The 26,431-nt window shown below is 53.6% G+C and overlaps 3 protein-coding genes and 2 long non-coding RNA genes across 6 annotated transcripts in view; 2 read left to right on the forward strand and 3 right to left on the reverse strand.

The window, feature by feature from the left end:
- The first annotated feature begins 321 nt into the window (after positions 1-321).
- On the forward strand, positions 322-11,770 carry DHX38 (DEAH-box helicase 38). Its single transcript, XM_072346278.1, has 26 exons — positions 322-944; positions 1,409-1,593; positions 1,738-1,842; positions 2,267-2,426; positions 2,538-2,656; positions 2,798-2,874; positions 3,090-3,245; positions 4,010-4,171; positions 4,257-4,364; positions 4,820-4,932; positions 5,040-5,177; positions 5,426-5,612; positions 5,701-5,886; positions 6,328-6,468; positions 6,647-6,757; positions 7,154-7,270; positions 7,510-7,617; positions 7,731-7,843; positions 8,388-8,596; positions 8,680-8,834; positions 8,910-9,065; positions 9,140-9,274; positions 9,358-9,483; positions 9,851-9,946; positions 10,208-10,329; positions 10,467-11,770. Exons 1-26 carry the CDS (start codon positions 628-630, stop codon positions 10,549-10,551), a joined length of 3,687 nt encoding a protein of 1,228 aa, XP_072202379.1. The 5' UTR covers positions 322-627; the 3' UTR covers positions 10,552-11,770.
- Positions 11,771-11,840: 70 nt separating this feature from the next.
- PMFBP1 (polyamine modulated factor 1 binding protein 1) lies at positions 11,841-13,213 on the reverse strand. Its single transcript, XM_072346308.1, has 3 exons — positions 13,203-13,213; positions 12,296-13,113; positions 11,841-12,215 (listed from the first exon to the last, which is right to left on the reverse strand). Exons 2-3 carry the CDS (start codon positions 12,566-12,568, stop codon positions 11,841-11,843), a joined length of 648 nt encoding a protein of 215 aa, XP_072202409.1. The 5' UTR covers positions 12,569-13,113; positions 13,203-13,213.
- On the reverse strand, positions 13,183-16,039 carry LOC140257187 (uncharacterized). The gene is made up of 4 exons (XM_072346307.1): positions 15,325-16,039; positions 14,674-14,907; positions 13,962-14,060; positions 13,183-13,882 (listed from the first exon to the last, which is right to left on the reverse strand). Exons 1-4 carry the CDS (start codon positions 15,343-15,345, stop codon positions 13,526-13,528), a joined length of 711 nt encoding a protein of 236 aa, XP_072202408.1. The 5' UTR covers positions 15,346-16,039; the 3' UTR covers positions 13,183-13,525.
- Positions 16,040-19,802: 3,763 nt separating this feature from the next.
- LOC140257193 (uncharacterized) lies at positions 19,803-22,812 on the forward strand. The gene is made up of 3 exons (XR_011904984.1): positions 19,803-21,057; positions 21,853-22,123; positions 22,677-22,812. It is a non-coding gene; the product is annotated as an uncharacterized lncRNA (long non-coding RNA).
- A 2,074-nt stretch (positions 22,813-24,886) lies between these two features.
- Positions 24,887-26,431, reverse strand: part of LOC140257192 (uncharacterized) — a 33,290-nt gene continuing 31,745 nt past the window's right edge. For both annotated transcript variants that reach the window (XR_011904983.1, XR_011904982.1), the window contains one exon: positions 24,887-25,016. This is a non-coding gene — a long non-coding RNA (uncharacterized lncRNA). The remainder of the gene's footprint in view (positions 25,017-26,431) is intronic.

Below are 26,431 nucleotides of genomic sequence, written 5' to 3' on the forward strand. Positions count from 1 at the left end.
CGTGCTTTGTGCCGAGGCGGGCGGGCCGGCTCCAGAAGTAGCGTTCATCCCAGCCGGGATGGCTGCAGAGGGACGGTGAGACGGCGCTGCCTGTTCCTACCGAGTGCCACCGCACCTCTAAGCGCTGGTGCGGCCGGCGGCTCTGCGCTGTGCGGGCTCACAGAGGAGGCGACGTGCTGCCAGGTGTAGGTGGGCTACGGCCGGGGCCGCAGAGCCGCCTTTACCGCCCAGACGCTGAGGGACGAGACGCCGCCCGCCAAGCGCGGCCCTTCCTCCCCGGCTCCGCCTTATTCCGGTCGCGCCCTCATGGCGTCATGGAGTTATCGAGCCGGAAGTCCGCCAAGGAGCTGTGGGCCGCCTTGCTTAGTGGCTGTTGGACTCTATGGTTTCTGGAGCTCCGTTCGTTCTGTCTATGGTGCGCGAGGCCTAGAGCGGTTCTTCGCGCGGAGCACTGTGGGACAGCCATGGCGGCGCTCGGGAGGTCGGGTTACGGTCGCTGAGGCAACTGCAGGCGGTAGCGGGGTCGGGACGGCCCTGCGTGATGCGGAGCGGTTCCCCGCAGGCCTTATGCGTCCTCGCATCGGCCCGGCAGCCGGTTCCTGCGCAGCGTGGTAGCGACCGACGGCCATGGCCGAGGCGGGCGAGGCGTCGCTCCACCGGCTGGCCGGGACCGATGCCGAAGCGGGCGGGCTGGTCGCGCGGTCGCGCAGCGCCGTCCCCGAGCAGCACGTCTTCAAGGCGCCGGCGCCGCGGGCCTCGCTGCTGGGCCTGGACGTGTTGGCGGCCCAGAAGCGGCGCGAGCGAGAGGAGGAGGGGACGGGCGGGAAGCGGTCCCGGGTGTCCTCCTACAGGGACTGGGAGGAAGGCCGCGACGAGGCGGGCAGCCCCGACGAGGAGGAGGAGGAGGAGGAGGATCGGAGCGGCCGCAGCGCTCGCAAGGACAGGTGGGCGCTCTGCGGGCTGCCGTGCCCGGAAGGCCGCTGGATCCCTGATGGAGCCCGGCGTGAGCGTGGCGGCAGCTGCGTTGTGCTGCGGGGATCTGCCCGCGGCCTTGGAGCAGGGCTGTGCGACGGCTGTGTGTGGGTTTGAGAAGGGCCCAGAACCACTTTCTGCGTGGTGCCTGAGTTCTTATGCTAGGAATGTTCAGAGGTGCTGCCAGGTCTGCAAACACCAGCTGACCTGTGTGCACATCGCCTCTGCCTCCTGACCTTTGGAAGCAGCGGTTTGCTTGGAAGTGCCTGTGTCTGAAAGTCAGAATGTTTTGGGTTATCAGTGAAGTGTGGAGAGAGCATTCTCAGCCTCCTACTTCTGCTAGACTAGATCGGGACTAGAGCTGCAGGAGACAATTTAGAGGCCAGCTGTTCCTCAGCACCGTGGAATGTTTTTAACTTCTGTGCTTCCTCTCCAGGCATTACCGTTCCGTCCATGTGGAAACACCTTCCTACACAGGTGGTGTCAGTGAGGAGTTCTGGGAACGCAGCCGGCAGCGGGAAAGAGAACGTCGTGAACATGGTGTCTTTGCCTCCTCAAAGGAGAAGGAACGGAAGAAGGAGCACAGTAGGGATCGAGGCCATGATCGTAAACGAGACCGTGGTAACTATTGGAGATTTTTGTGACTTTCTGCTTAGGTTTTGATCTTTGTCCTCTCTGTTGCCCTTGACTAATGCTCAGTGTATTTTTTGGGACAGATTTGGGAAGTTTGTATATGGGGCACCTGACCTTGTTTTCTGTCCACAGAGGACTGGGACAGAAGTCGTCACAGTAGTAGATCAGAAAGAGATGGCTCATTGGAGCGAAACAGCAGGAAGAGTGAACCAGAGAGTCCCAAGCATCGTCCCAAAGGTAGGAGTGGGACTTGGGAGAGATCTCAGATGAGGCCTAACAAGAAAAGGTTTTTAGTTTTGGGAGGTTTCTGCTGTTTTTGTTAGTACAAATGCAAGTGAAGAAGCCTATTTTATTTTTTTTAAGACTTGTGATTAGGACATACATAAAACTCCATGTTCTTCCAGGAGTTTGGGACTAGGAATGATCTGCCAAGTGTGTGTGAAGATCTGGCCAATACCTGCCCAGTGGGGTCTGTTCTAAGACTGTGTGATAGAGATGTGGTCCCTTGGCAGTTTTCCTTGGAGTTGATGTGTGTCAACACCTTTAGAAGGAGAGCAGATGGGTACCCTCTCTGTGCTCCTTGCTAGAAGGTATAAAGCAGCCCTAGGTTCTTAGGGTCACTGTTTGAACACTCTATGTCAAACTCAATCTCCTCTGCTAGATGCAGCCACACCGTCTCGCTCCAGCTGGGAGGAGGATGATAGTGGTTACAGCAGTTCCCGCCGCTCACAGTGGGAGTCTCCTTCGCCCACACCTTCCTATCGAGACTCAGAGCGCAGCCACCGGGCATCACGGGACACAGATCGGAGAGACCGGGACAGGTATCAGTAGTTGGGCATGCAAGCTATGATTTGGTGATCTGCAAGAAAGGGAACGTGTAAAATGAACACCTTTGTTTGTGCACTGATTTCTCTCTCGTGCTGTTTTCTCAGGTCTGTAAGGAGCAAGTATTCAGATAAGACACCATTGCCCACCCCGTCCTACAAATATAATGAGTGGGCTGATGACCGGAAACACCTGGGGTCCACACCACGACTGTCCAGAGGTAGAGGTGAGGAGCCTAGAGTGGGCTGTTGAGGCTGGACAGTGACAGAACCCCTGTGTAGTATAAGGACAGGTTTTGTGGGATTTCCTCTGCATGCGACAGCCTGGTGGGACTGGTTGCCTGTGCTGACCATCTCACCTTCTGTAGGGCGGCGTGAGGACGGGGAGGAGGGCATTGCCTTTGAGACGGAGGAGGAGCGTCAGCAGTGGGAGGACGACCAACGGGTAAGAAGTTTGGGCAGGGAGCAGGGTGCTCAGTAGTCACCAGGCTCTTGGCTGCTGCCACTTACCCCAAGGCACCAGCAGGATCTCGATCTGTCGCTGGTGTTGTACCAAGCCACTGGTAGTAGGCAGCTTTCTCCCAGTAGCCAGGATTGGCACCAGACTCTAGCCCAGCTGGGCAAGCAACACAGCTCAGCGCTGCATCTCTCTCCTCCTAGCAAGCAGACCGGGACTGGTATATGATGGATGAAGGGTACGATGAGTTTCACAATCCCTTGGCCTACTCCTCTGATGAGTATGTGAAAAAGCGGGAGCAACACTTGCACAAGCAAAAGCAGAAGCGTATCTCTGCACAGCGGCGGCAGATCAACGAGGTAGGGGCAAGATGTGGAACTGACTGCTCTGAATGTGTGAAGGCTGCTTGTTTTGTTGCCTCTGGAGAGACCCACTTGTTGATGGGCTTGGCTGACAGATAGAAAAAGGCTTTCTTTGTCCTGACCCATACCAAATGAGAAGCTCAAAAGGAAACTATTACATTCCTTTGGAAAGTGCAGTCCTGCATCTCCTGCATGAGTTGGAATTTACCATTGGAGTGACTGCAGTGGATGAGTGTTCAGGGCTGCAGGAATTTGAAGGGCTATGCTATACAGAGGGCATAGGCTACATTGCATTACTCCATACTTTATGTGGCTAGTCTCCATTTCCCATACTTGTCTTCAGTTAGTGTTCTTTTCCTAATGTTTATTTGTGGTCTCTGTAGCCTAAAACCTTCAGTGTTACGTCTCCACATTCCAGGCTTACTTATTTTTATCTTTGGGTCTCCAAGCTCTTTCCCTTTTGGGGAAGGAAGACCAGCAGATTCAGCATTGGATCATTTCAGCGCTTAAAGCTACGTACTGTAACTGTGGTGTGTATTGTAGTCAATTACAGATTTGCCTTCAGTAATTAACTGCTTTTAACTTTCTCTTTTAAGAATAAATTAAGCCATCCTCATTTGGTCATGGTGTTGTAGTGCTTTGCAGCTAGCTGTGTTGCTTAGTTTATTGTCTTGGAATGAGTTCGGGTAATGTGTAGTTCTTGTGAATTTTGGATAATGGTAGGTAATAGTTAAAATCTTCTGATGTGTTCTTTCCTGCAGGATAACGAGCGTTGGGAGACAAATCGCATGCTGACCAGTGGTGTGGTTCACCGGATTGAAGTGGATGAAGATTTTGAAGAGGATAACTCAGCCAAAGTGCATCTGCTGGTGCATAACCTGGTGCCTCCTTTCCTAGATGGGAGGATAGTCTTCACAAAACAGGTAGAAGCTGTGGCTGACGGTGCCAATGATGGGGAGCCTCACAAATGTGAGCTTTCTGTGTTGAACCAATTCCTCTTTCCTCTAGCCAGAGCCAGTCATCCCTGTAAAGGATGCCACTTCTGACTTGGCCATCATAGCCCGAAAGGGCAGCCAATTGGTGCGCAAGCACAGGGAGCAAAAGGAGCGTAAAAGGGTATGTTGGGACCTCGCTGTACATGTTATGTAATGCCTCACAGCTTTTGTTTGGGCTTTGTAGAATATAAGCTTTGATGCTAATGATAATGTGGTAATGTGTTCCCCTTATTTGTGTGATCTGACATATCCTGTTAGTCCAGCTCATTGCATTGTCTCTTCAGTAGCTGTTGTGACTTCTTTAGGCACTGCCTGGGAGGTCAGCAGCTGAAACAGTATTCGTAGAGGGCTGTTGATCATCCTGTGCTTGTTGTGTCTTTATCCAAACTAGTGTCTAAAAAAGTTCTGCCCCAGTTTGCTTGGAAGATGGAGACTTGATATAGGAAATGGAGTGTGTGTTCTCTCAAGCACCAGGGGATTGAAGCAAACATGCTTTTCTAGCCTTAGGAGTAGGACTGAAGGAGAATGATTTTTCAGTCCCCACTGTGGTACTTACACTGCTCTTTGTGCTTCCAGGCTCAGCATAAACACTGGGAGCTGGCAGGCACAAAACTGGGAGACATAATGGGCATCAAGAAGGAAGAGGAGAAGGATGAGATGGTGACAGAAGATGGCAAAGTAGATTACAGGTAGGAGCTTTTGGATGATTTCTGCCTAGCTGGTGGTGTTATGCCCATGCTATAGGCAAAGCAAAGTGTGTGAGGAGACAGCTTCAAGACTTCTGATGTTTCCTTAGGACCGAGCAGAAGTTTGCTGAACACATGAAAGAAAAAAGTGAAGCAAGGAGTGAGTTTGCCAAGAAGAAGTCAATTCTGGAGCAGAGACAATATCTGCCCATCTTTGCTGTGCAGCAGGAGCTGCTTTCCATCCTCAGGTATGACTGCTAGATAACCAGTCGTAATGTAACCCTGGGACTTTGGCTTACATTTCAGGATCCCAAGTGAGAAATTTACCTTGATATGTGTCCTGTTTGGAATCTTTTGAAAACAAAGCTTATTGCTTTGTGTGATTGATAGCAGCTCTTCTGCCAAAGCAGGACAACTTTTGTGTGGCCAGCCAGACCTATGAATGAAGAAGGCTGTCTTTGTGGTGTATGAATAAATATTGTTCTCCTTTCTTCAGGGACAACAGCATTGTGATTGTGGTAGGGGAGACAGGGAGCGGTAAGACAACTCAGCTGACGCAGTACCTCCATGAGGATGGCTACACAGACTATGGCATGATTGGCTGCACGCAGCCCCGCAGAGTGGCAGCCATGTCGGTTGCCAAGCGGGTCAGTGAAGAGATGGGAGTGCGTCTGGGAGAGGAGGTGAGTCTGGCAGCATATGTAGGCATGCAGCCTCTAGACAGTACGTATGCAGGGCTGTTGAAGACTTGCTGGTATCTCTGCCCCCCAGGTGGGTTATGCCATCCGCTTTGAAGACTGCACGTCGGAGAGCACGATAATCAAATACATGACAGATGGGATCCTCCTTCGTGAGTCGCTGAGAGAGGCTGACTTGGACAACTACAGTGCTATCATCATGGATGAGGCACACGAGCGCTCACTCAATACTGATGTGCTCTTTGGCCTGCTTCGGGAGGTGTGTGTGAGCCTGGGCTACAGGAGGACAGCAACATAGGGCATATGAGCTGGTCTTAGGGCAGAATATTGGCAGGGTTAGTGCTTCTCTCCCAGGTCAGGGCAGAGATCATGAACAGAGACCGCTACATCTCTGACTGCACTTGATGCTTAAACATCTTGTTCTTTGTTTCTTAAATCTCCCCCTTAGTGTACTGCCAAAGGCTTGCTGGAATAAAGTAGCTCTAGATACAGAGGTGTTTGCAGGTGTAAGGCTCTCGGCTGGGGACAGCCTGTCTTTTTAACCAGACAGTGTGTGTTTTTGCACCAGGGCATTAGTGGTTAGTGTTTCTAGAGTACAGTGAAGGCTCAGCCCTTTGCTGTTTTTTTCAGTAGTGATGGAAGAAGCCTGGACCCACATACAAATATCACTTGTTTATTGTCCTTTTTATCTGTTTTCTAGGTGGTAGCACGACGCTCTGATCTGAAGCTCGTTGTCACCTCTGCCACCATGGATGCTGATAAATTTGCCTCTTTTTTTGGGAATGTTCCCATTTTCCACATTCCTGGGCGCACCTTTCCTGTTGATATTCTTTTCAGTAAGGTATGGTCAATGTAGTAGAGAGAGTTTGTGTTGTGAAGGGATTGTAAGGGTTGTAACTTGGGTATGCCCCACTCTGCAGTGATCAGAAAGACAAGGGATAACTATGTTATGTTGCAGTCTTATACACAAAGTGGGGCAGATGAGATTACTAGTGTCTGATGTGAACTGTGTCTTTCAGACACCGCAAGAGGATTATGTGGAGGCTGCAGTGAAACAAGCTCTGCAGGTCCATTTGTCTGGTGCTCCTGGAGACATCCTTGTCTTCATGCCTGGTCAGGAGGATATTGAGGTGAGTTGTTTGGCCGTGAACCAGCAATGTGCCCTTGTAGCCAAGAAGGCCAGTGTTATCCTGGGGTGCATTAAAAAGAGGCTGGCCAGCAGGTCAAGGGAGGTGACCCTCCCTCTCTACTCTGACCTGGTGGGGCCATATTTAGAATACTATGTCCAGTTTGGGGCTCCAAAAAAGACAGGGATCTCCTAGAAGGAGTCCAGCAAAGGGATACAAAGATGATTAAGGACCTCTGGGGCATTTCACGTATGAGGAAAGGCTGAGTAACCTGTGTCTGTTCAGCCTGTGGAAAAGAGTTGAACTTCATGATCTCCTGAGGTCCCTCCCAACCCTGCAATTCTGTGATTCTGATTTGTACTTTCTTAACCTTATGTTAACAGTCCTCTTTGTGTCTAGGTGACTTCAGAACAAATTGTGGAGCACCTTGAGGAGCTGGAAAAGGCACCTGCGCTTGCTGTACTGCCTATCTATTCTCAGCTGCCATCAGACTTACAGGCCAAGATCTTCCAGAAGGTGCTGATGTGTACTGGGCAGAGGTGAAACTAGCACAGGGAAGACTATTGGGCATGAGAGAGAGGTGCAGAGATGTCTTTTGTGTGGTACTTAGAGAGCAAGGGAAAGCATGTGCCCCCGTTAACTTCCCAAGAAGTCACCCATGTCCTTCTAAGTTCTGTATGGCTGCTCTACAGTCTTCCTTAGTGGTGCAGAGGCTGTTGCTTGAGGAATTTGACTGATGTCTGGTATGTTTGCAGGCTCCAGATGGGGTCAGAAAGTGCATTGTTGCCACTAACATTGCAGAAACCTCACTGACAGTTGATGGTATCATGTTTGTTATTGACTCTGGATACTGCAAGTTGAAGGTAAGCAAAGGTTTCCTATACTGTTCATGGATCTCTGGCATTGGGTTGATGGGGTTCTGTGGCAGTGACCCAGCCTTCCTCTTGCTTCAGTCTGCCCTCCTTGTGCCCTTCAGGTTTTCAATCCCCGTATAGGCATGGATGCACTGCAGATCTACCCCATCAGTCAAGCCAATGCCAATCAGAGAGCTGGCCGAGCTGGCCGAACAGGCCCAGGTCACTGCTTCAGGTAGGCTCGTTACTGGTGTTCCTATCCCTATTGCAATTCACATCTGACATCTGGCTATGTATTTTTTTCCTCACTGAAGAGCTGCTCATTGTCTTGAGCCTATTGTGGGGATGAGGACTCTGGGCAGGCCTTGAGGCTTTCTGGTTTGGACCCAGTGAGAGTATGCTCTCATTTCTTCCCTTGCCAATCTTCAGTTGTGATTCTTTCCACCTTTGCTGAACCAGATGCCTTAATGCTCTCAGGCTAATAGCCAAGCTAAAGGCAGCTTTCTCAAGGATTTTCTTTGAGTCTAGTTTGTACCCAGGGAAAGACTCTGTTTAGGGGGAGGGGCGTACCTTTACACTGCAGCCCAGGTGCCCTTATATGCTTGGGAGGCAGCACAGTGGCCTGAGGAAGAACTTCCTTGGGGTCCTGCTTGTTGACATGGCTGAGTGCAGAGCTGCTGCTTTGTGCTGTGCCTGCCTGGGTTGGGAATAGCTGGTCATTCAGTGAGGAACACAGTGGCCTGAAATAGAGGGGCAGGCTCTTGGCATCTCTCCCCCAGGCTCTACACCCAGAGCGCCTACAAGAATGAGCTGCTGACAACCACAGTGCCTGAGATCCAACGCACCAACCTCGCCAATGTAGTGCTTCTGCTCAAATCTCTGGGTGTACAGGACCTGCTGCAGTTCCACTTCATGGATCCACCCCCTGAGGACAACATGCTCAACTCCATGTACCAGTTGTGGATTCTGGGGGCCCTAGATAACACAGGTACTGGCTACGGGGGCAGGCTGTCAGCTCACGCAGAACTGTTAGGACCTGCCCACCTGCTGATTCTTACAGTATTCCTCCAGGTGGTCTGACCTCTACAGGACGTCTGATGGTGGAGTTCCCATTGGATCCCGCACTCTCCAAAATGCTCATTGTTTCATGCGACATGGGTTGCAGCTCTGAGATATTGCTCATTGTTTCCATGTTGTCTGTGCCTGCCATCTTTTATCGGCCTAAGGTACTTGTTTGATCTTTCGGCAGCTTGGGGCCTTCATCTGCACTCTGACTGATGTGTTCTTTGCTTATTCTTCAGGGCCGAGAGGAAGAGAGTGACCAAGTGCGCGAGAAATTTGCTGTTCCAGAGAGTGATCATTTAACTTACCTGAATGTTTACCTGCAATGGAAGAACAACAACTACTCTACTCTGTGGTGCAACCAGCACTTCATTCATGCCAAGGCCATGCGGAAGGTGAGGCTGTGGCAGTGAGGTTTGGGGAGGGAGCCTTATGTGGGCGAGGGATGTGACTGTGTGTATCTGTGCAGGTGCGGGAGGTGCGTGCCCAGCTCAAGGACATTATGGTGCAGCAGCGCATGAGCCTGGCATCCTGTGGTACTGACTGGGATGTTGTCAGGAAGTGTATCTGTGCCGCGTATTTCCATCAAGCTGCAAAGCTGAAAGTGAGAGGGGTCTATGCTCAGCTGGGTGATAAGGGACCCTCCCCACTGGGAACAAGTGCGCTAACCACACTTCTCCAATGCAGGGCATTGGAGAGTATGTCAATATCCGTACAGGAATGCCTTGCCACCTGCACCCCACCAGCTCCCTCTTTGGCATGGGCTACACTCCAGATTACATTGTATATCATGAACTGGTCATGACCACCAAGGTAAGCTTGAGCTGAGGGCTAGCAGGAAGGGCGAGCTGTGCTCCAAGGGAGCTGGGAAGCTTTGCTATGATAGTAGGATCTCTTGGAAGGTCCCGTTCTCAGTCTTTCTCATCTCTAGCAACTGGGTGTATCTGTGTAGTCTGCAGTGTCTTGTTTGCCTCTTTCATGATATTTTCCTAGCTTATGTGGGATGTCTTCTAGTCTCACCGACTCCAGCTCATAGAAACTTTTGAAGTCAGAAGGAATTGTCTGGAAAGGAGAAATGCCATCAGGAAGTGGGGGAGGGAGGAAGCTGCCATGGCTCTGTCAGTGGTGCCCAGGCCTGGCTGTCAACCTGCTAACTGGATCTTCTGTTCTGTTCCTGCAGGAATACATGCAGTGTGTCACTGCTGTGGACGGAGAGTGGCTGGCAGAGTTGGGCCCCATGTTCTATAGTATCAAGCATGCTGGCAAGTCACGTCAGGTGGGTTCTCCTTTCCAGGACCAGATGGGAGACAGAAACAGCAGGCAACTACACTGGAAGGGAGAGTGTGTGCCTGGGTGGGGTTCCTGCTGCATACAGCCCCACTGCACTCCTGTTATGATGGAAGAAGTTCAAGCTAGTTGGGTTTTTTTGTTCATTCGTTTGTTTTTTTACATAGAGAGATAAGGGCTGTGGGCCTGCAGAAAGTCTGCTGCTGCACAGGCCTCTACCTGTTCTTGATTTGCTGCTGCTTTACTGCAGGAGAACCGCCGACGTGCAAAGGAGGAAGTGTCTGCCATGGAGGAAGAGATGGCTCTGGCTGAGGAGCAGCTGCGTGCCCGCAGGGAGGAGCAGGAGCGCCGTAACCCATTGGGCAGTGCAAGGTGAGTGCTGTGACACTGTGGGTTTCCTGCTTAAGAGCAGTAGTGAGCTGCATGGAGGATCACAACTTTCCCACAGATGTTCCTGATGCAAGAGAAGTTTTCATCTTCCACTAATCACCATTGTCCTTTCCTGACAGATGTACTAAAATCTATACACCTGGACGGAAGGAGCAGGGGGAGCCCCTGACGCCACGACGTACCCCAGCCCGCTTTGGCCTCTGAGAAGGGAGTCCCCGTTGCTTTGGGGCATAAAGACTTCCCAGGAGCAGCTGAGTCTTAGGACTCAGTTCCTCTGACTGCTGTGAGGCTCTCTACAGCCTGTGGCCCAGGAAGGCTTTGATGCTCTGTACTATTTTTGCTACAGAACAGAAGTAATTTTATTTGTTTAAAGGTTGTCAGTTTTTAACCATTCCTTTGCTTTGTTTCTCTTCTCATCCTGGAGGTGAGTTCCAGGCAGAGACAGCCCTGCCGAGTTCTGCAGGGCTCGTGTAGTCAGGTCGCTGCCCTGTAAAGCCTGGGACAAGGCAAATAATTAAATTGGCATGGAGGACAAAGACAGTTTGTGCCTGGCTCAGCTGTGGCCTGGACTACTGCAATGGCACGTCTTCCATGATCTATACCCTGGGCAGGCAGCTAGTGTCTAGCTGTCCCTGTACACAGAAGAGCATCAGCTTAGCACTGTTTTGGGACAGGTTGTGACTGTTACTCTGCTCACCTTCATCTGCTCGTGATTGTAGATCTGTACATGTGTTTGAGCCCTGTGGTATGTGTTTTCCACGTGCAAGCTGTCCAGTGTGTCTTGAAGGTGTCTGGAGGACAGGCAGGGAAATGAGATGAGGTAAGGTGGTGGTGCAGAAACAGCAGTGCTCTGTTGGCCTTGCAGGAGCTTGGGTAGTGCAAGCAGTTCATCTGTCCCATGCCACCCCTGTGGGTGGCAGTAAGTGCTCAGACCCACTTCCCATGTTCATTACTTACTGGTTTTTGCCTGTAAGCTCTGCAGCCTGTTTGACTTGCTGCTGCATCTTGTGTTGTTTCTCATTTGACTGCCTGGAAATGAGGTGTAGGCTGAATTAGTTGTGAGAAGGCAGCCATCAGCCCCAGCCCACTTGGGTAAGGCTTCTTACTCACATCTGCTCTTTCAAACTCTGGCTATTATTGACCAGCATCAGACTCCTGTCCTGGTGCAGCCAACTGCTATTAGAGCTGGCTGAGGTATGGGAAGCATGCAGGGTTTCTACCTGGAGAAAAACAAAACAAAACAGTCCTCTGTGCTGTGTCTGAACTCACATGGTCCTCCTCTACTCAGCCTCTACATGCCCAGAGCAGAAGGAAGGTTCATGAACTGAGCTGTGTGGGTGGAATGGCCTTTGGGGCTGAGCTGTGAGCCTGCAGTTGCCTGTGTCTTTGGATAGCTGCTCTGGAGAATGAAGGAACCATTACCTCTGCAGTCTGGACAGAAACTTAATTTCATGCTGCAGACACCTTTCCAGCAACAGAGAAAAGAGGACTACTTAAAGAACGAGATGTTCAGCACTGCTGCTGCTTACAGACCCACCGCCTCCTCCCTTGTTGGTCTTGGCTCTGCAGTTAGCCCACTCCTCGCCCAGCCTTTCCACCTCTGCCCTGCCTTTAGGCCAGTATCTGTCCTTCAGCGGTGCCTGGAGTTCAGGTTGCACTCCTCCTGCCCTTGGGCTGTGGTTCTTCCTGTTCCTGGCCTGAGCCTGTTTCATGGCCTTGATGAGTTCTTCCTTGAGAGCCAGCTCCGCCTTGCAGACAGACAGCTCCTCGTCCCGCCTAGCCAGAGTTCTCTGAGTGTCCTGGTGCAACTGCTGCCAGTACTGAACTTGGCTGCTCAGCTGTTGCAGCTTGTCCTGGAAGGAGCGGGCCTGCCAGTGGCACAGAGGGGTGACGAGACATGCAGGCTCGACATACAGGTGCCTAGTGGGAGGGCTCGGGCCATGCTTACCTCCTGCTGGCTCTGCTCCTGCGCCCTCTGTTGCTGCTTCAGTTCCCTGTGCAGCTGCTGCCTCTCTTCCTCGTAACGACAAAGATTGGTGCCTATCTTCCTCTGGACTCGGGCCAGCTCTGCCTTCAGGGATGCCACTTCCTCTACCTGCATGAACAAGGTGGGGCTGGGAGTGGCCAGACAGAGGAAGCTGGAGCTGCACTTATGGCCAACAAGGTGGGCCCTGTTCCTCTGCAGCTCGGGCAGAGGGAGCTGCATGGCAGCTGGCTGCATCCTGTGGCTGCCCTGTTCCTGTCGTCACCTGCTGCAGCAGCTCTGACACGTGCTTTCTGCTGGAGGTTTCTTTCTGCTGCAGGTCATGGATTGTCTGCCTGTGTCTACTGATCTGCTGCAAGTTTTGCATCTCCTGGGCCATGGTGGCTGACAGCACCTCTTGCTGTTGTGCCAGGCTGCGCTGCAGGGTCCAGTTTTGCTCCTTCTGAGCCCTCAGCTGCAGAAAGATTCCACGAGTGGAGGCCACAGTGCTGCTTCCTGTGCCCTCTCCCTATGGATTCCAGCTCCCTGCTGCATGGGCCTTGTTGCAGGCAGTGGGGTGCCCAGTGCGCCAACCCGAGCTCCCCTAGTGCCCCAAGCTTGGCTTGCCCACCTGCTCCTGCAGGGCATGGAGTTGCTTTTGGCTCTTCTGTAGTTCCTGTTTGGCCTGGGTAGCAGCACGCATGTGCTGCAGTGACTGCTCCAGAGTCACCTGCTGTTCCTGCTGCCGCTGTCTCAGCTCCATCTGGAGCCACACTGCCAGCTCCCTGCAAGCATGGCCACAACTGGAACAGCCCTGGATCCCCTCCCTCTACAGAGAGGGCACAGGGCAGGGCTCTGCCTGTGCTGGGGCATGGAATCAGGGCCCACATACCCGCTTTCTGCTCGCGGTTCCGCTGTGCTGCTGTCAGCTGGGTGCTGCGTGCTGCTCCTTGCACAAGAGCATGGCTGTTCCTCTCCGCACTGCGTGCTGCTCCCTGCACGTGGCTGCAGCTTTTCCTCCTTGTGCTGTGGGCAGCTCTGGGCTGCCAGTGACTGTGCTGGGACCTGGGCTGCTCGAGACAGGGCTGCTCGCTGGCACTGCCTCCTCCTGCCCTGGGCTTCTGAGACAAGAGGAGCAGGACTCAGCCCTGCGGTGGAGATCTGGGGCACTGACTCTCCTCTGTTCCTGGGCTGCTTCCTGTCGTGGGCCATGTGCTACCTGCCCACCTCTCCAGAACTACCTGGGGCAACACTGTCCTGTAACTCTGCAACCAGTGATGCCTCAAATGCACAGGGACCTTTCTCACTCTTTCCCCCACACTGCACTAGGATACCCTTAGTGCTGCCATAGCACATGAACATGGCAACCGTGGGCTCTATGCTGGAGCTGCCAGAGCCGCAGGCTGCAGGCCCCGCTTGTCCTGGCACCATTAACATAGATGTTCCTCTCTGTGCCCTCCTACCTTCCTTAGCAGTGCTGTGCCCTGTTGATGACGTGTCCTGTGCCCAGCACTGATGCTCCTTATTTGTCCACATCAGCCTCTGGTGCTTTGATCCTGCTTGCACGGACAGCTGTGGGAGCAGCACATCGGGGCACTGCCTGCCAGCTCCTGGCAGTCTGCACTGATGGCGCTGTGCCTGAGGCACCGACCTTTTCGAGTCGTTCTGTGTGCTCCTCCAGATCATCGCTGGTGCTGGAACTACTGCAGGAATCTGCAGAGGTGGTTTCTGTCCCAGCTGTGTCCTGGTCCTGTGGAGAGGTGCAGCGCTGTGTGTGTGCCCCCAGCAGGGTGCACTGCGCCGTGCTCTGCCATGGAGGGGCTGGGGCTGGGGCTGGAGAAAGCTGAGCTGGGGCAGCCTGATTAGTGGGGCTTTGGGACGGGCTTTTGGCAAAGGGACACAGCCAGCCCCGTGGGGCTGCAGCCCCTGCTCCCTGACACAGACCCTGGTGCCCCTCCCGTGGTGGCCTTGTCTGCTGCCCCCCAGCATCCCTAGACAGCAGCACCTGACCCCTGTTGGGGCGTAGAGGAGGGCAGCGAGCCCAGCTCCATGGCTCCCAGGCTGCAGGGATGGAACAAGTGCCACAGTGGTTGGTATTGCTGGAGCCCCCAACCCATGGGGGCTGCAGATACCCAGCTCTATTGAGCAGACAGGCCCACAACAACTGTGCCTTCTTGGAGCTGGGAGTGCAGTGCTGCATTCTCGCCCTGTGTGTGACAGCTAGAATGTGCCCTGTGCTCCACGGGCTGATCGCTGGGCAGCAGTGGTGCCTTGCTGGGTCTGAGGTGGCTGCAGGGGACATGTGGCTGAGGGTGGGGAACTCGCACAGCCCAGCCTGTGGCCTTTGCCCTGGGCAGCGGTACCTGCTCCATCACTGCCTGGTGCTGAAGCTTCTGAGAGATCAAGTTCTGGTGCTTCTGCTCCACCACACGCTGCTGTAGCTGCAGCTGGGCCAGCCACACGTGGGTCAGGTGCCTGCAGTTGTCCAAGTCCTCCTGCAGTGTCAGTAGGAAGGCTGCTGTGGCCCGCTGCTGTGAGTCCCGGCGTATCTGAGCCCCTCCATGTTGTGGCTCCAGCGCTGCTGCTTCTCTCTGGCCCTAGGACACAGCGTGAGCAGCAGCTTGTCTGTGCCGTGTCTGAGTGGTACCCGGCGTCAGCCCACCCTGCAGCCCCTGACAGACACCGGCTGGACAGATGTGCCGCAGGGCCAGGTTCGGTCAGCAAGCAGCACTGGGCTGCTGGGTGCAGACCTCTCCCCATGTCTGTGTTCAGCCATCTCCTGGGAGTCTCAGGCCCTACTGCTGCCCAGCTCTGTATCATGCTGGTGTAACCTGCGGCAGCTGTGGAAAATGGTGACAGTTGCACCGAGCAGCTGCAGCAGAGCTGGGTGCCCTCCCTGAGCCCTCGTACTGTTCCCAGGCCCCACGGGTGGGCTCTTTGTTGGCACAGGTGATGGCTGCCCAGGGCCTCCCCGCTGCCTGCCCACCAACCTGCTCTGCACACCCACTGCTTACCTGGGACCGACGGGACTCCATCTCCTGCAGCTGCTGCTGGGTGGGTCTGCTTAGCTCTGCCACGGACACCTCTGCCCCTTGCCACCCTCCCTGGGTCTCCCTAGGCTGGCATCTCACTGTGGGAACATCACTGCACGTGCCATATTCTGGTCACATTCTCTCTGCTGGGCAGACCAGAACATGGGACAAGACAACCACAGACAGCCCTGGGTCCCGTGGAAAGGGGTATCCAGGGACATCACCCAGCCCCGCTCACACCATTGGTGCTGCACACAGGAGCACCCGCTTCCTGTTTAGTGCAGTACCACTGCCGGGCTGGAGGCACACGGGGCTCACCCGACCCCAGCAGCATCAGTCCCTCCTCTCCAGGGTTCAGGGCCCCAGCAGCGCCTGCAGCTCTCACCTCCCTGCGCCACACTCCCTCTTGTCCACACTGCATCCCCAGCACGGCATGGCACACTTGTCCCTGCAGCCCAGCCCCGGCCTGGTTCTGAGGACAATGCCTGGAACCAGAACCCAGTGACACTGTGCCCGGCCAGGGTGTTGCACAGCAAACCACTCCTGGTACCACTGTGCCCAGTGCTGGCAGGGGCGGAACCTTCTGGCAGCTTCGTGCTGCTCTCATGTGTTCACACCGTCACGTCTCCGTGCCGTCCTTGTGCCGCACTCCAGCCACGCTGCAGAGCAGGGCTGTGCTTGGTGCCGTGCCCTGGGATGGCTGCGTCCTGGCAGGGCTGGCAGAGCTGCTCCGTGCTGCCAGAGGAGGGATCGAACGCATCCACGGCGGAGCTGCTGCTCCGTGCTCCTGTCCAAAAAGGTAAAAGGAACAGGAACAAGTTGTCGGAAATTAAATTTCAATTTCTCCACGCCCTTCCCTGTCTGCGCGGCTTCCCAGCACGGATCAATAGTGTTTAGACAGCCAGGGAGATTTTTTTCCCCCTTTTAAAGCACCAGATCAATAGTGGGAAAACACACAGCACCGATCCCTCTGCCACGTGAGCTGTGGTACCCGCACGGATTGGGCCCGGCAGCCCCGGCAGCGCAGTGCCCACAGCATGGGGGTCTGGCAGAGCCGCTGGGGAAAACGGGGTCCGAGAGGGCTGAGCACAGCCCTAATGCTGCTCAGAGGCTCAGGGGTACGTGTGGTGCCTGTGGCTGTGGGAAGACCTGGGGGAGCTGACCTGGTACACATGAGCTCCCAGTCCCACCTGCCATGCCCACTCCACACTCCGCAGTTCCATGCGTGGTGGTTTAGCTGGGAACCGGCACTGTTGTGAAGAGCTGCTGTGCTGAACTGAGCCTTACTTTCTACCAGTGCAAGGGAACAGCATTTCCCAGCAGCACTGCACTGTGCCCAGCTGTGCCAAGCCGTGCCAGGCTGCCTGCCCTCCTTGCCTGCTGCTGGGAGAACGCGGGGCTGGAGCAGTGGCTCCATTGGGTGAGCCGGCACTGCATGCTGAGCAGCGCTGGGGTTGGAGCTGTCTCACTTTAATTACTGCCGCAATGTTATTCTTTTCAGTGCCACGTTAATTGAAATTAAACAGCTGCCACATTCTGGCTGGGACAAAAGTGAATCCATTTTCATTCCTCTCTGGTGTAATGAAGACTGACATGCTGTGAGGAAACAAAAGCGATCCAGCTGCTGCCTCCAGCCACACACACACGGCAATTACCAGGGCGCTGTGCAGCCCAGCCTCACCCCGGGGCGCCGCCACCGAAGGGCGCAGCAGGGGATGCGGTGCCCACCTCCTGGGGAAGGCACAGGAGCACCGCAGTGAGCCGGGATGCTGAGCCCGGAGCTCGGTCCTGTTTGTGGAGATGAGTCCCAGCCACGGGGCCGTGTGTGGCACTGCCCCTCTGCCTGCCCTTGCTGCCGGGGTCACCCATTTCGCTGGGCTCACTGAATGCTGCTGGCAGCTCCACGTGGCCCCAGAGCCTGAGCAAGGAGGGAGCTGAGCAAGGTGTCTCCTCCGTGTCCTATTCCTTCCTCTTTTTTAGGACCGAGCGTGTGTTCATGATGCCATTCGGTACTTTAAGATATGCAAAATGAGGCACTGGTGCAAACCTCATTAACACCCGCCTCCAACATCATTAAGATGTTTCCAAGAAAATTAATTGAGAGACTCATTAAAAATAAATTAAGAAAAATGCGTTGCAGAGCGCCTGCTCCGAGCTCATAAATCACGGCCCAAAGCTCCGGGCTGCAGCGCAGGCAATTAACGGCGGCCGATTTGTTTTATCCTGACTGCGAAAATTAGAAAGCAGACGTGGAGATTAGATTAGGGACGTCTGTCATGCGGAACTCGGAGTGAATATTTTAGGATACTAAATAGAAATCGGTAAAACAAAGCCAAGATTCCATTCATAGCAGGCAGGCGGAGGTGGGGAAGGAGGACGAAATGCGGCGCAGCGTCCCTGGAGTGGCAGCACGCTGCTTCCATGTGCACACACTGCTGTGTGCAGCCACAGCCCGGAGAGCAGCACCCACCGCTCCTCTGTGCCAGCGTGCACAGCCAGCTCTGGAGCTGCTGCACCGCTCAGCTGGAACCAACGCGGTGCCTCCGTGCATACACCCATCCCCAAGGCCTGGATCCCGGGGTCCAGCAGCATGTCAGGCGGTGTGGGCTGAACGTGGTTCCTCACAGCCATCCTTGGAGGGCACTGTTTAGAACAGCCCGTGTTTCAGCTGCTCTCTGAAGATCCGAAAAGATCTCTGGGTATGGAGGGCGTTCAATCATTCCGTCCTTTGTTGTCTCGTCCCCTTTGTCCAGCCAGGCCCTGCACTGGTGTCCCGAGGTCCATCATCTCCCTGCGCACTCAGCAGCCCCGGGCAGTGCTTTGGAAGGATCTCCGTCCAGGTACGCAGGACGTTTCAGAGCCTAGAAGTCCCCTGCATGGAAGTTAAATTCCGTTCCATGGCAGCTCCTTCCTGGCTGTACCTGCCACAGCACGGACAGAAAGCTGCCTCTGAGCCGTCGCTGTGTGTGACCTCAGCTACATTTCAGTATTTATTGCCCACACCAATAATGTAACGTCCTGAGAACACCGTCTGCTTGTAGCCAACCTACAGGCACCAGTGCGGCACGTGCACTGTGCTGGAAGCACCTTGCCCAGCAGCTGCCTTCCCACCACTGCCATGGGTGCACTGTGCCTTTCCCAGCCCGTCCCAGCTCTGCTGGCTCCGTTCTCTCCAAAACACGCCTGTTTTGCAGCTCAGTTTTTCCATGCTGAGCCTCTGCCTGAAGATGCACTTAATTCAAATGTTTGATTGACCTCCTTTCAGATATTTCCGAGTTACGGAATGAGTGGAAAAATCCTCGCATGTGAGAACTGACTGGTGTTAAAAATAACTCGAACCGCAGGAAAAATAGCTGCATTTTTTTCGGCTTAGCCAGGCCTCGTTCCACAGGGCATCGCTCCTCCCTCGGAAACAAACAACTACAGCAACAGATGCTGCCACTGTTGGTGTGCTCAGATGGAAACGTCGAGGAAAAACAGAAATGGGAAGGGGAAGAGGAAGGAGTAGAGGAAGGGAAGGGGGAAAGGAAGGGGAAAAGGAAGGGAAGGACTCTCACTTTTTCTCAGCCTCCTTCCCATTGTTTTGGCCCCACTGCTTGCCTTTCCATCTGTTTTACACCTTCCCAGCCCTTTTCGGTCTCCACTTGGTGAAAAAAGGAGGGTCCAGACTGAAAAGCGGAGGCCAGAATGGGCGGCAGGGCACAGAACTGCGCACCACGAAGAGGTGAGCAGGCAGCAAGAGGCTGGAAGGCAGGAAAGGAGGGAGGATGAACGCGTGGGAGGCCCGAGGCCAGGAGAGGGCAGGGCGAGAGGTGACGGCCAAACAGGACCGTGAGCCGGAGCCCCGAGAGGGGGGTGCGGTCGGACCCCCCCCCCTCCCGGCCGTGTCTGTCCGGCGGTGCCCGCCAGGGGTCGCCCTCGTCCCGCGATCCCCGCGTTGGCGGCGGCTCCTCCCGCCGGGGCGCGGCGCTGCGGAGCGCGGACGCTTTGAAGCTTTGTTCTGCGGGGCCCTTCGGCCGCCCCGCCCCGCCCCGCCCGGCAGCAGCGCCCCCTCCTGGGCCCGGCGGGAGTTGCCGTCTCGATTCGCCGCTGGCGGAGCCGGGGCGCTGCCGCGGTCACGGAAAACGCCGGTCGGGAGCGCGGCGCGGCGCGGAGGCGGCTGGCGGCGGGGCCTCGCGGTACCGCGCGACCACAGCGGGTTCCGCCAACGTTCCCCGGCCGCACGCGGCGGGCTCCGAACCGGATCCAGTCCTACGGCACCGCGGGGCGCCTCGTGGGGCCCGGCACCCCCAGCGGCACACGGCCCGGGCGGACACGCGAGATGTCGCATCCCGGCCCGAATCCGACCTGCGGATCCCGGGGGGGGGGGGGGGATCCAGTTCCACCCGCGGTGCCCGTTGGGTTCGCGGAAGGGAAAGCGGAGCAGAGCGGGTGGAATTTCAATGAGCCGTAAAGGTTATTGCGCTGTCACCGCAGCGATAATTTGCAATTCTCTGTTCGCGGGAAGAGGGTATCGGCTCCAATCACATCTGGGGACCGGCTGGGGCGCACTGTGTGCGTCTGGCTGCTGAGGAACATCAACAAATAGGAATTATCAGCAGCGTGGCCAGAGTCTGCAGGGGAGAAATAACGAACGGGGGAGGTTTGCATGGCTTTGCATTCTGCAGTGAAAACGATCTCATTATCCTTTCCAGAGGCTCAGCCAGCTACTTGAAAAACACTTAGGGAAAAAAACAAAACACTGCAGCTCTGGGGAGGGAAACCCTCCAGAGCAGGGAGAGAAAACGGCGGAAGGAAACAGCATCGGTGGTGGAAATAGGTGGGAGGCTGCCCTGCAGCACCTGCTGGGAGTTAGCAGCAACGTGGGAGCAGGCAGAAGCACCGAGTGGCGTGGGAGCGGTGAGAGCAGGTGTGGGGCAGCCCCAGCCCTGCACAGCTGGAGGTGCTCACCAGCCCGGCCCGGAGCTCCCTGGCAGCACCCACGTCCCAGCAGCGCCTCTCGGAGCTGTGTGTCAGCACAGCAACCACCTCCGTCGTGCTTCCATCTGCCTGCAGGCAGAGCACATCCGTAGCTGCACGGGAGCTGCCACGTGTTTCTGTAAGAACCGTGTGCTGGAAATAAGCAGAAAACAGAAATACCGCAGGAAGAGAAAGGAGCAAAGAAAAGGCAGCACTGCTTAGGGCTGGGCACAGAATGTGGCGCTGAGGTTCTTCCTGCAACTGTAGCCCACAGGGAGAGGGATGATGCTCCTGCGCAGCTACTTCAGTGCCAGGTTTGGGGATTTCCTCCTGCATCAGCAGCAGCGAAGCAAAAGATAAGGGGGAAAGGTGGCTGAGGGGAGTCAGAAATTGGAGGGGGAACCGCATAAGTGGAAAAGAGTCCTGTGGTGGGGACCAGGGGGGGAATCTCAACCGTAAAAGGGGGGAGGCAGGTGCAGGACTGTAAATAGAACCAGAGGGGGATCCTCGTGCCCTTTCTTTCTTTATGGTTAAGCTGCACTCTGACCCTGTGGCTGAAATGCTGAGTCATGGCCTGGGATTGTGCACCTGGAGGGAAGGCAGGGCCAGCCCAGGGGAGCTCAGGTGCATGAGATGTACCTGAGTGATGGAAGGGGTGGAGCCAGGATCCTGACCTGCCCAGACCTCACTTAAGGGTTGGCAGCGTTGGTGAGGGTATCTTTCTGTTGATCCCTGCCTACCTGCAGCCTGCCCAAGGTAAGCAGACTTGCTTCTTTTGTGTCTTTGTCTATGGCTGCTGCATTTGGGCTTACACTCATTTGCAGCACTGTAGGACTGCACGTGTCTGCTATTATTGCTGTTCTTTTCATTGCACTATGGCTTTACGTGGCTTTACGCTTGGTGAGCCAGGAAGGTACTTATTTATGATGGGTTGCCTTAAAAAGAATGATGTGTTGGATAGTCACTGGGACTGGAAAGGACCAGGTTTGGGGGTGAAGTTCCTGGGTGTAGTTTGGTCAGGAAAGACCTAAGTACTACCCAGTGCCATAACTGACAAAGCTCAGGCGTTCCCAGTCCCTGCCATGCTGAGAATTTTGGGGTATATAATGGGATATTGATGTTCCTTTATAGCCCACCTAGTGGAGCTGCTGAAGCCTTTGTATCAACTGACAAAAAAGCCAAAAATGAGACTGGGGAGAATGGAACAAGAGGCATTCCAACAAGCAAAAATAGCTGTTAAACAGGCCCAGGCACTGGGTCTATTTGATCCTCCCCTCATTCCAGCTGAAGTAGAGGTCCACGTAACTCAGGATGGGTTTGGCTGGGGTCTATGGCAGTGCCAAAATTCTGTTCGAACCCGAGTTTGGTTCCGGTCTCAGGTTTGGCATGGAGCAAAAGATAGATACAGTTACTGGTTGTCTACTCTGCGTTACAGGTGGTAGAGCCAATAACCCAAACATCTGGGGCAAAGATATGTGATTAGACTTATGGGATGTGGTTAAACACAGGACTGTACGTGTCTACCATGTTTCTGGTCACCAACCCTTACAGTCACCAGGAAATGACAAAGCCAGCACGCTGGTCTGTGCTCGATGGATTGAGAATTCACCATCTGAGAACATCGCCTTTGGTTACATCAGAAGCTACAGCATGCTGGACAGAAGACAATGTGGACAGCTGCTAAAGCATGGGGGCTGCCCATACAGCTGTCTGATGTCACTCAGGCATGCTGAGACTGTGATGCTTACTCCAGGAGGAGACCAGGACCATTGCCTGAAACAACAGCCCATCTTGCTAGAGGGAACAATCCTCTCCAGTGATGGCAGGTTGATTACTTTGGGCCCCTCCCTTGGTCTGGGTGGGCAAGATATGTGTTGACACTGCAAGTATCCAGTACCAAAAGCAAACCAGGCATATATCATCAAGGCACTTACTGAGCTAATGTCTGCTGATGGGGCACCTGCAGGGATGAATCAGCCTCATAGCACTGTGCATCATCTGAAGCACATGGAGCAGCCTTTGTGCCAGGTGGAGCTGTGAGCTGCCACGTGGCCTGTACAACAGCAGCGCTGGTACCTCCCAGAGGAAGGAAAGGTGCATCTTAGAAGGAATCCCTGCAGGAAGGGTGAAAGGGTGACCACAGCAGGTGCAGGTGGAGCTGTTTTTGGAAGCTCACTGCCCAAATGCAGGGCTGACCTGGGCAGCTCCCAGTTCTCCTGCCTGACCTGCACCCGAGCTTTGCTTCAGCAAAGAGAAGGCTGCAGTGCTGTGTGGCCTCCAGGGTAGGGTGGGTACTAGAGAGCTGACGTGTCTGGCAGGGGACGGGGCTGCAGCATCATGAAGCTGATCTTAATTCATAATGTCTTGTTTTTCAGATGTTTAGCAGCTGTCTTTGATTTTGAAGACATGAGACGCAGCCAGGTGGTCTTAACCCTGCAAAAGCTCTGGGACATTCGCACTTTCTTTCTTGCAAGGTTTTGCTTGCAGCTCCAGGTGCTGTAACTGCTCCCTCTTCAGGACTGAATGCTTGGGGCTACATGAGACAAAACCAGATAGCGACTGATAGGGACAGTTCTATGGAGATGTTTTTGCCCAGTGCCCAGGCACAGTCCAAAAGGCAAACCGACTGTTAAGAATTATTAGGAAAATAACAGAGAACAGATCAGAGAGATGCCACTGAACATAGTGGAGACTGCATCGTGATTACCATATGGAACCGTGGTTGGCTTCTCTCGAGAAAAACAGAGTTGGAAGGGTTTCAGAGAAGAGCAACAAGGCAAATCAAATACAAAGAATACCTTCCATATGAGGAAAAGTCTCTTTAGTGTAGAGAAGAGATGGCGGAAGGGAAGTGTGACAGGATTATAAAATCAAGTTTGGTGTACAGAGTTTGCGGTGTGATTTATCATTGTCCCTTTGATATAAGAACCGTCAGTGCCCCATAAATTGTCATGTAGGGGCTACAAAGTAAAAAGCAGATTTTTTGTAAATATTCCCTATGCTGTGTCAGACTGCTTAGCAGAGGATACAGTGGGTCATTTAACCTCAAAAAGAAGTTAAATATCATCATGGGAGGAAAAGAAAATCACCTACACCAGTTAAACAGAAGACCCTGTTTTTGCTTCTGAGGCCTCTGAGCTGCACATCACTGAGTATTCTGGGTGGCACTGCAGTAGCTGTGCCCTCTGCTTGCACTGCCCAAGACATTAGCTCTTGGCTGCTGTCAGAGATAAGATGGTGGGCAATATATTGCAGCTAATTGCAAACAGTTGTTCTTGCTTTCCTTCGGTGCTCCAGGGTCATGTGCAAGGACTGATCCTGACACATCCTGCCCTGTTGCAATATCAGTTTGCTCTCTGCTTCTAAGCATCTGTATCCAAAAAGTCAGCGTAAAGAGTTGTGGTGTGGTGTGCTACTGACCCTACCTCTGCACCACCACACCAGGATTCGGGTCAGCCATATTGATAGTCCTCTTCCAAATGATCTCTTAGCAGTGGCAGAGCTGTCTGCAGTGCCAGCAGTGAGGCTGGGGAACATAAAGCAGGAGAAACTGTGCTGGACTGCAGGTGCTACCTGGAGGGAAGGCAGGAACCCAGAGGCAGCATGTTCTGACACAGCCAATGGGGTTGTGTGGCTCACGCTGCACTGAGTGAGGGCCATCTGAGCCAGCACAATCCTGCATTCTGTCTGCTGGAGCAGCTCAGAGCAAGGCACGATGCTTAAGCAAGGGTGAGGGGAGACACACAGCAACAGGAAAACTGCAGTGGCTCTCCACAGCCATTCCCACTCCTGGGCTGGTGGCTTCAATAGGCTGTTATGTCAAGTTCTGCTCTGACAGCAGCATTTGTCTGACACTATTTGCTAGCTTTCCAGCCAGCTGGAGGGTTACCAGAACTGTGCAAGCATGCTGCTCTTTTGGTGCTGTGTTTTGCCACAGCAACTGGGGTCTGTCAGGAGCTGGTATAAGAGCCTACAACAAGCTGCGGGGAGCAAGATAGAATGCAGGGCATTCCTGGTGGGGGCAAAACTGCTCTGTTCTGTCTGCAGTACACAGAAGTGGGCTCTGATTTCTGTCACATTTCCCATTTTCGTGTGGAATTTTTCTGGGCAGCTGCTGTTCCCACAAGGGAAGTTCAGATGAATGACTGCTTTTCATATTACATAATGCAATTCCAAATACTCCAGTGCAGATGTACTATCCATATTCTATGAATATATGAGCAAATTGCTCTGTCTCATTCTGGAGCGATCTACCAGAGGAAAAACTGAAAACAAGATTTTTTTGTAGTCATACTGAAGCTTTGCAGTCCATTTTAAGCCTCTTAGACAGTATGATACTGAATGCAAGTTCCTGCTGAGGGCTATCGACTGCAGTATGTGCCAGGCGGCAGGGAACACCCTGTGCCATGCCTGCATGTGTCAGAGACTTCCCTCTACCAGCAGCATGACTTAGATCAGAGAGCAGCTTCCTGGGATTTCCCATCAGCATCCTCTAAGATTGCCATCCAGCAGATGGGATCTGTGCAGCCACAAGGTGAAGGGCAATAGGAAACACATCATCTTCAAAACACGACAGGATTAGCACAGTCTGAACACAGCACCATGCTGTCCTCTGCTCAGGTGTGGAGATGTGCTGCCTGCTGGGACTGTGGGGATGGAGCAGGCTTGCTCTTCAGCTGTCACTGTCCCGGGTCAGGTGTGCTCGTATATAAACCCTGTGTAAATATAAGTGCACATTCTTGTAGCTTCAATCATAACATGCCTTCTCACAAAGCACCTGCTCTGATGCCGCCATGGTGCTTCAGGACATCTGCATGGTGGAATGGAAGGATATGCCTTAAACATTTGTAATTAAAGAAAAGCAGTGGTGCTTTGGTACTCCAGGACCACAACAAGCCATGGTTATTCACAGCCCCCGTATGTTAGGGCAGCAGGCAGCATTTGGTGCTGCAGCCATGTTTTAGCAATATGCTTGATGTCCTGTGCATGCCATGCAATGTCTGAATAAAAACCATAATTTCTGTCCCCATTCTGACCTGTGCTTTTGTCTCACCTTCTACCTGCCTTCTTCCACAACTGCTCCATTATGTCAGAGCTCTGGAAAACCTCCCAGAGCACGAACAGATGGGCTCACCATAGGTCTTAAAGCATCCGGATGAGTACCCCCTCCGTTAGTACAGCTCACCCAGCTGCCAACAGAAGGCATACAAGTCTGAGAGCACAAGCTGACTTGCCCTGGCAGCAGAAGAGCTGACAGTACGGTCAGGTGAGCTTTTGGTGCTGTTTCTTTCATCAACTCAAGCAGTAGCTCTGCTTCACCACGCATTTCCTACTCTGCTGCACACCGTTCTCTGCAGCGGACTCGCACTCACAGGTCTTCCATCTTCTTCACGTGCAACGATTCCCTGACACACTTTTCTTTTATTATCTTCTGCTGAAAAAAAGGCCAATACCAAGCTTCACTGAACGCCCATACAGCATTTTGCATTCCTTCCTCTGTTAGATCATCCTGTCTAATGGCAGAGCCTGGTGATCAGTCAAATGTCACATTAAGAGCATGATTTTAACAAGGGCAGCTCTGCCCAGGCCTCTTGAACATGGTAACCTCAGACTCAGCAAGTGGAAAGTGGGGGGAGTGTCTCCACTCTAGCTTGGAAATGCTCCCTTAGTTCCAGTTTGTTAGTGCAAGATCAGAATTATAAACTACAACACTCACTATTTCTTTCACTCTGATTTAAAGACCATCTACTGAAAATTCTCACTTCAAAAAACAGCCAGGAACTTTCTAATATCAAGCAAAATGCCCAAAGAATAAATTGCTTCTATCAGAAATAAAGCATTTTAGCTCTGCCACAAGCGGGGAAGTCTCTCCAAAGGCAGCTCCGCAGCTCCATCTTTCCTGCTTTCCTCTCATTTTCTTTTGATGCACAAAACCTGCATACTGCAGCGCTGTGATTGGATTCAGCTTTGGATCAGTATAATTGTAAATATTCATTGGAATCCAAGCTAGTTTTCCCAAGTCTCTCTTAAAGACCGCAGCTATACAAACAGCCGTGGCTCTGCATTAACCTCACAGCCTGGAGGCTACCCATTTCACCACAGCCCCAAAGACTGCTCCTTCAGAAACTAG

Source organism: Excalfactoria chinensis, chromosome 11, assembly GCF_039878825.1.
Source record: "Excalfactoria chinensis isolate bCotChi1 chromosome 11, bCotChi1.hap2, whole genome shotgun sequence".
NCBI lineage: Eukaryota > Metazoa > Chordata > Aves > Galliformes > Phasianidae > Excalfactoria > Excalfactoria chinensis.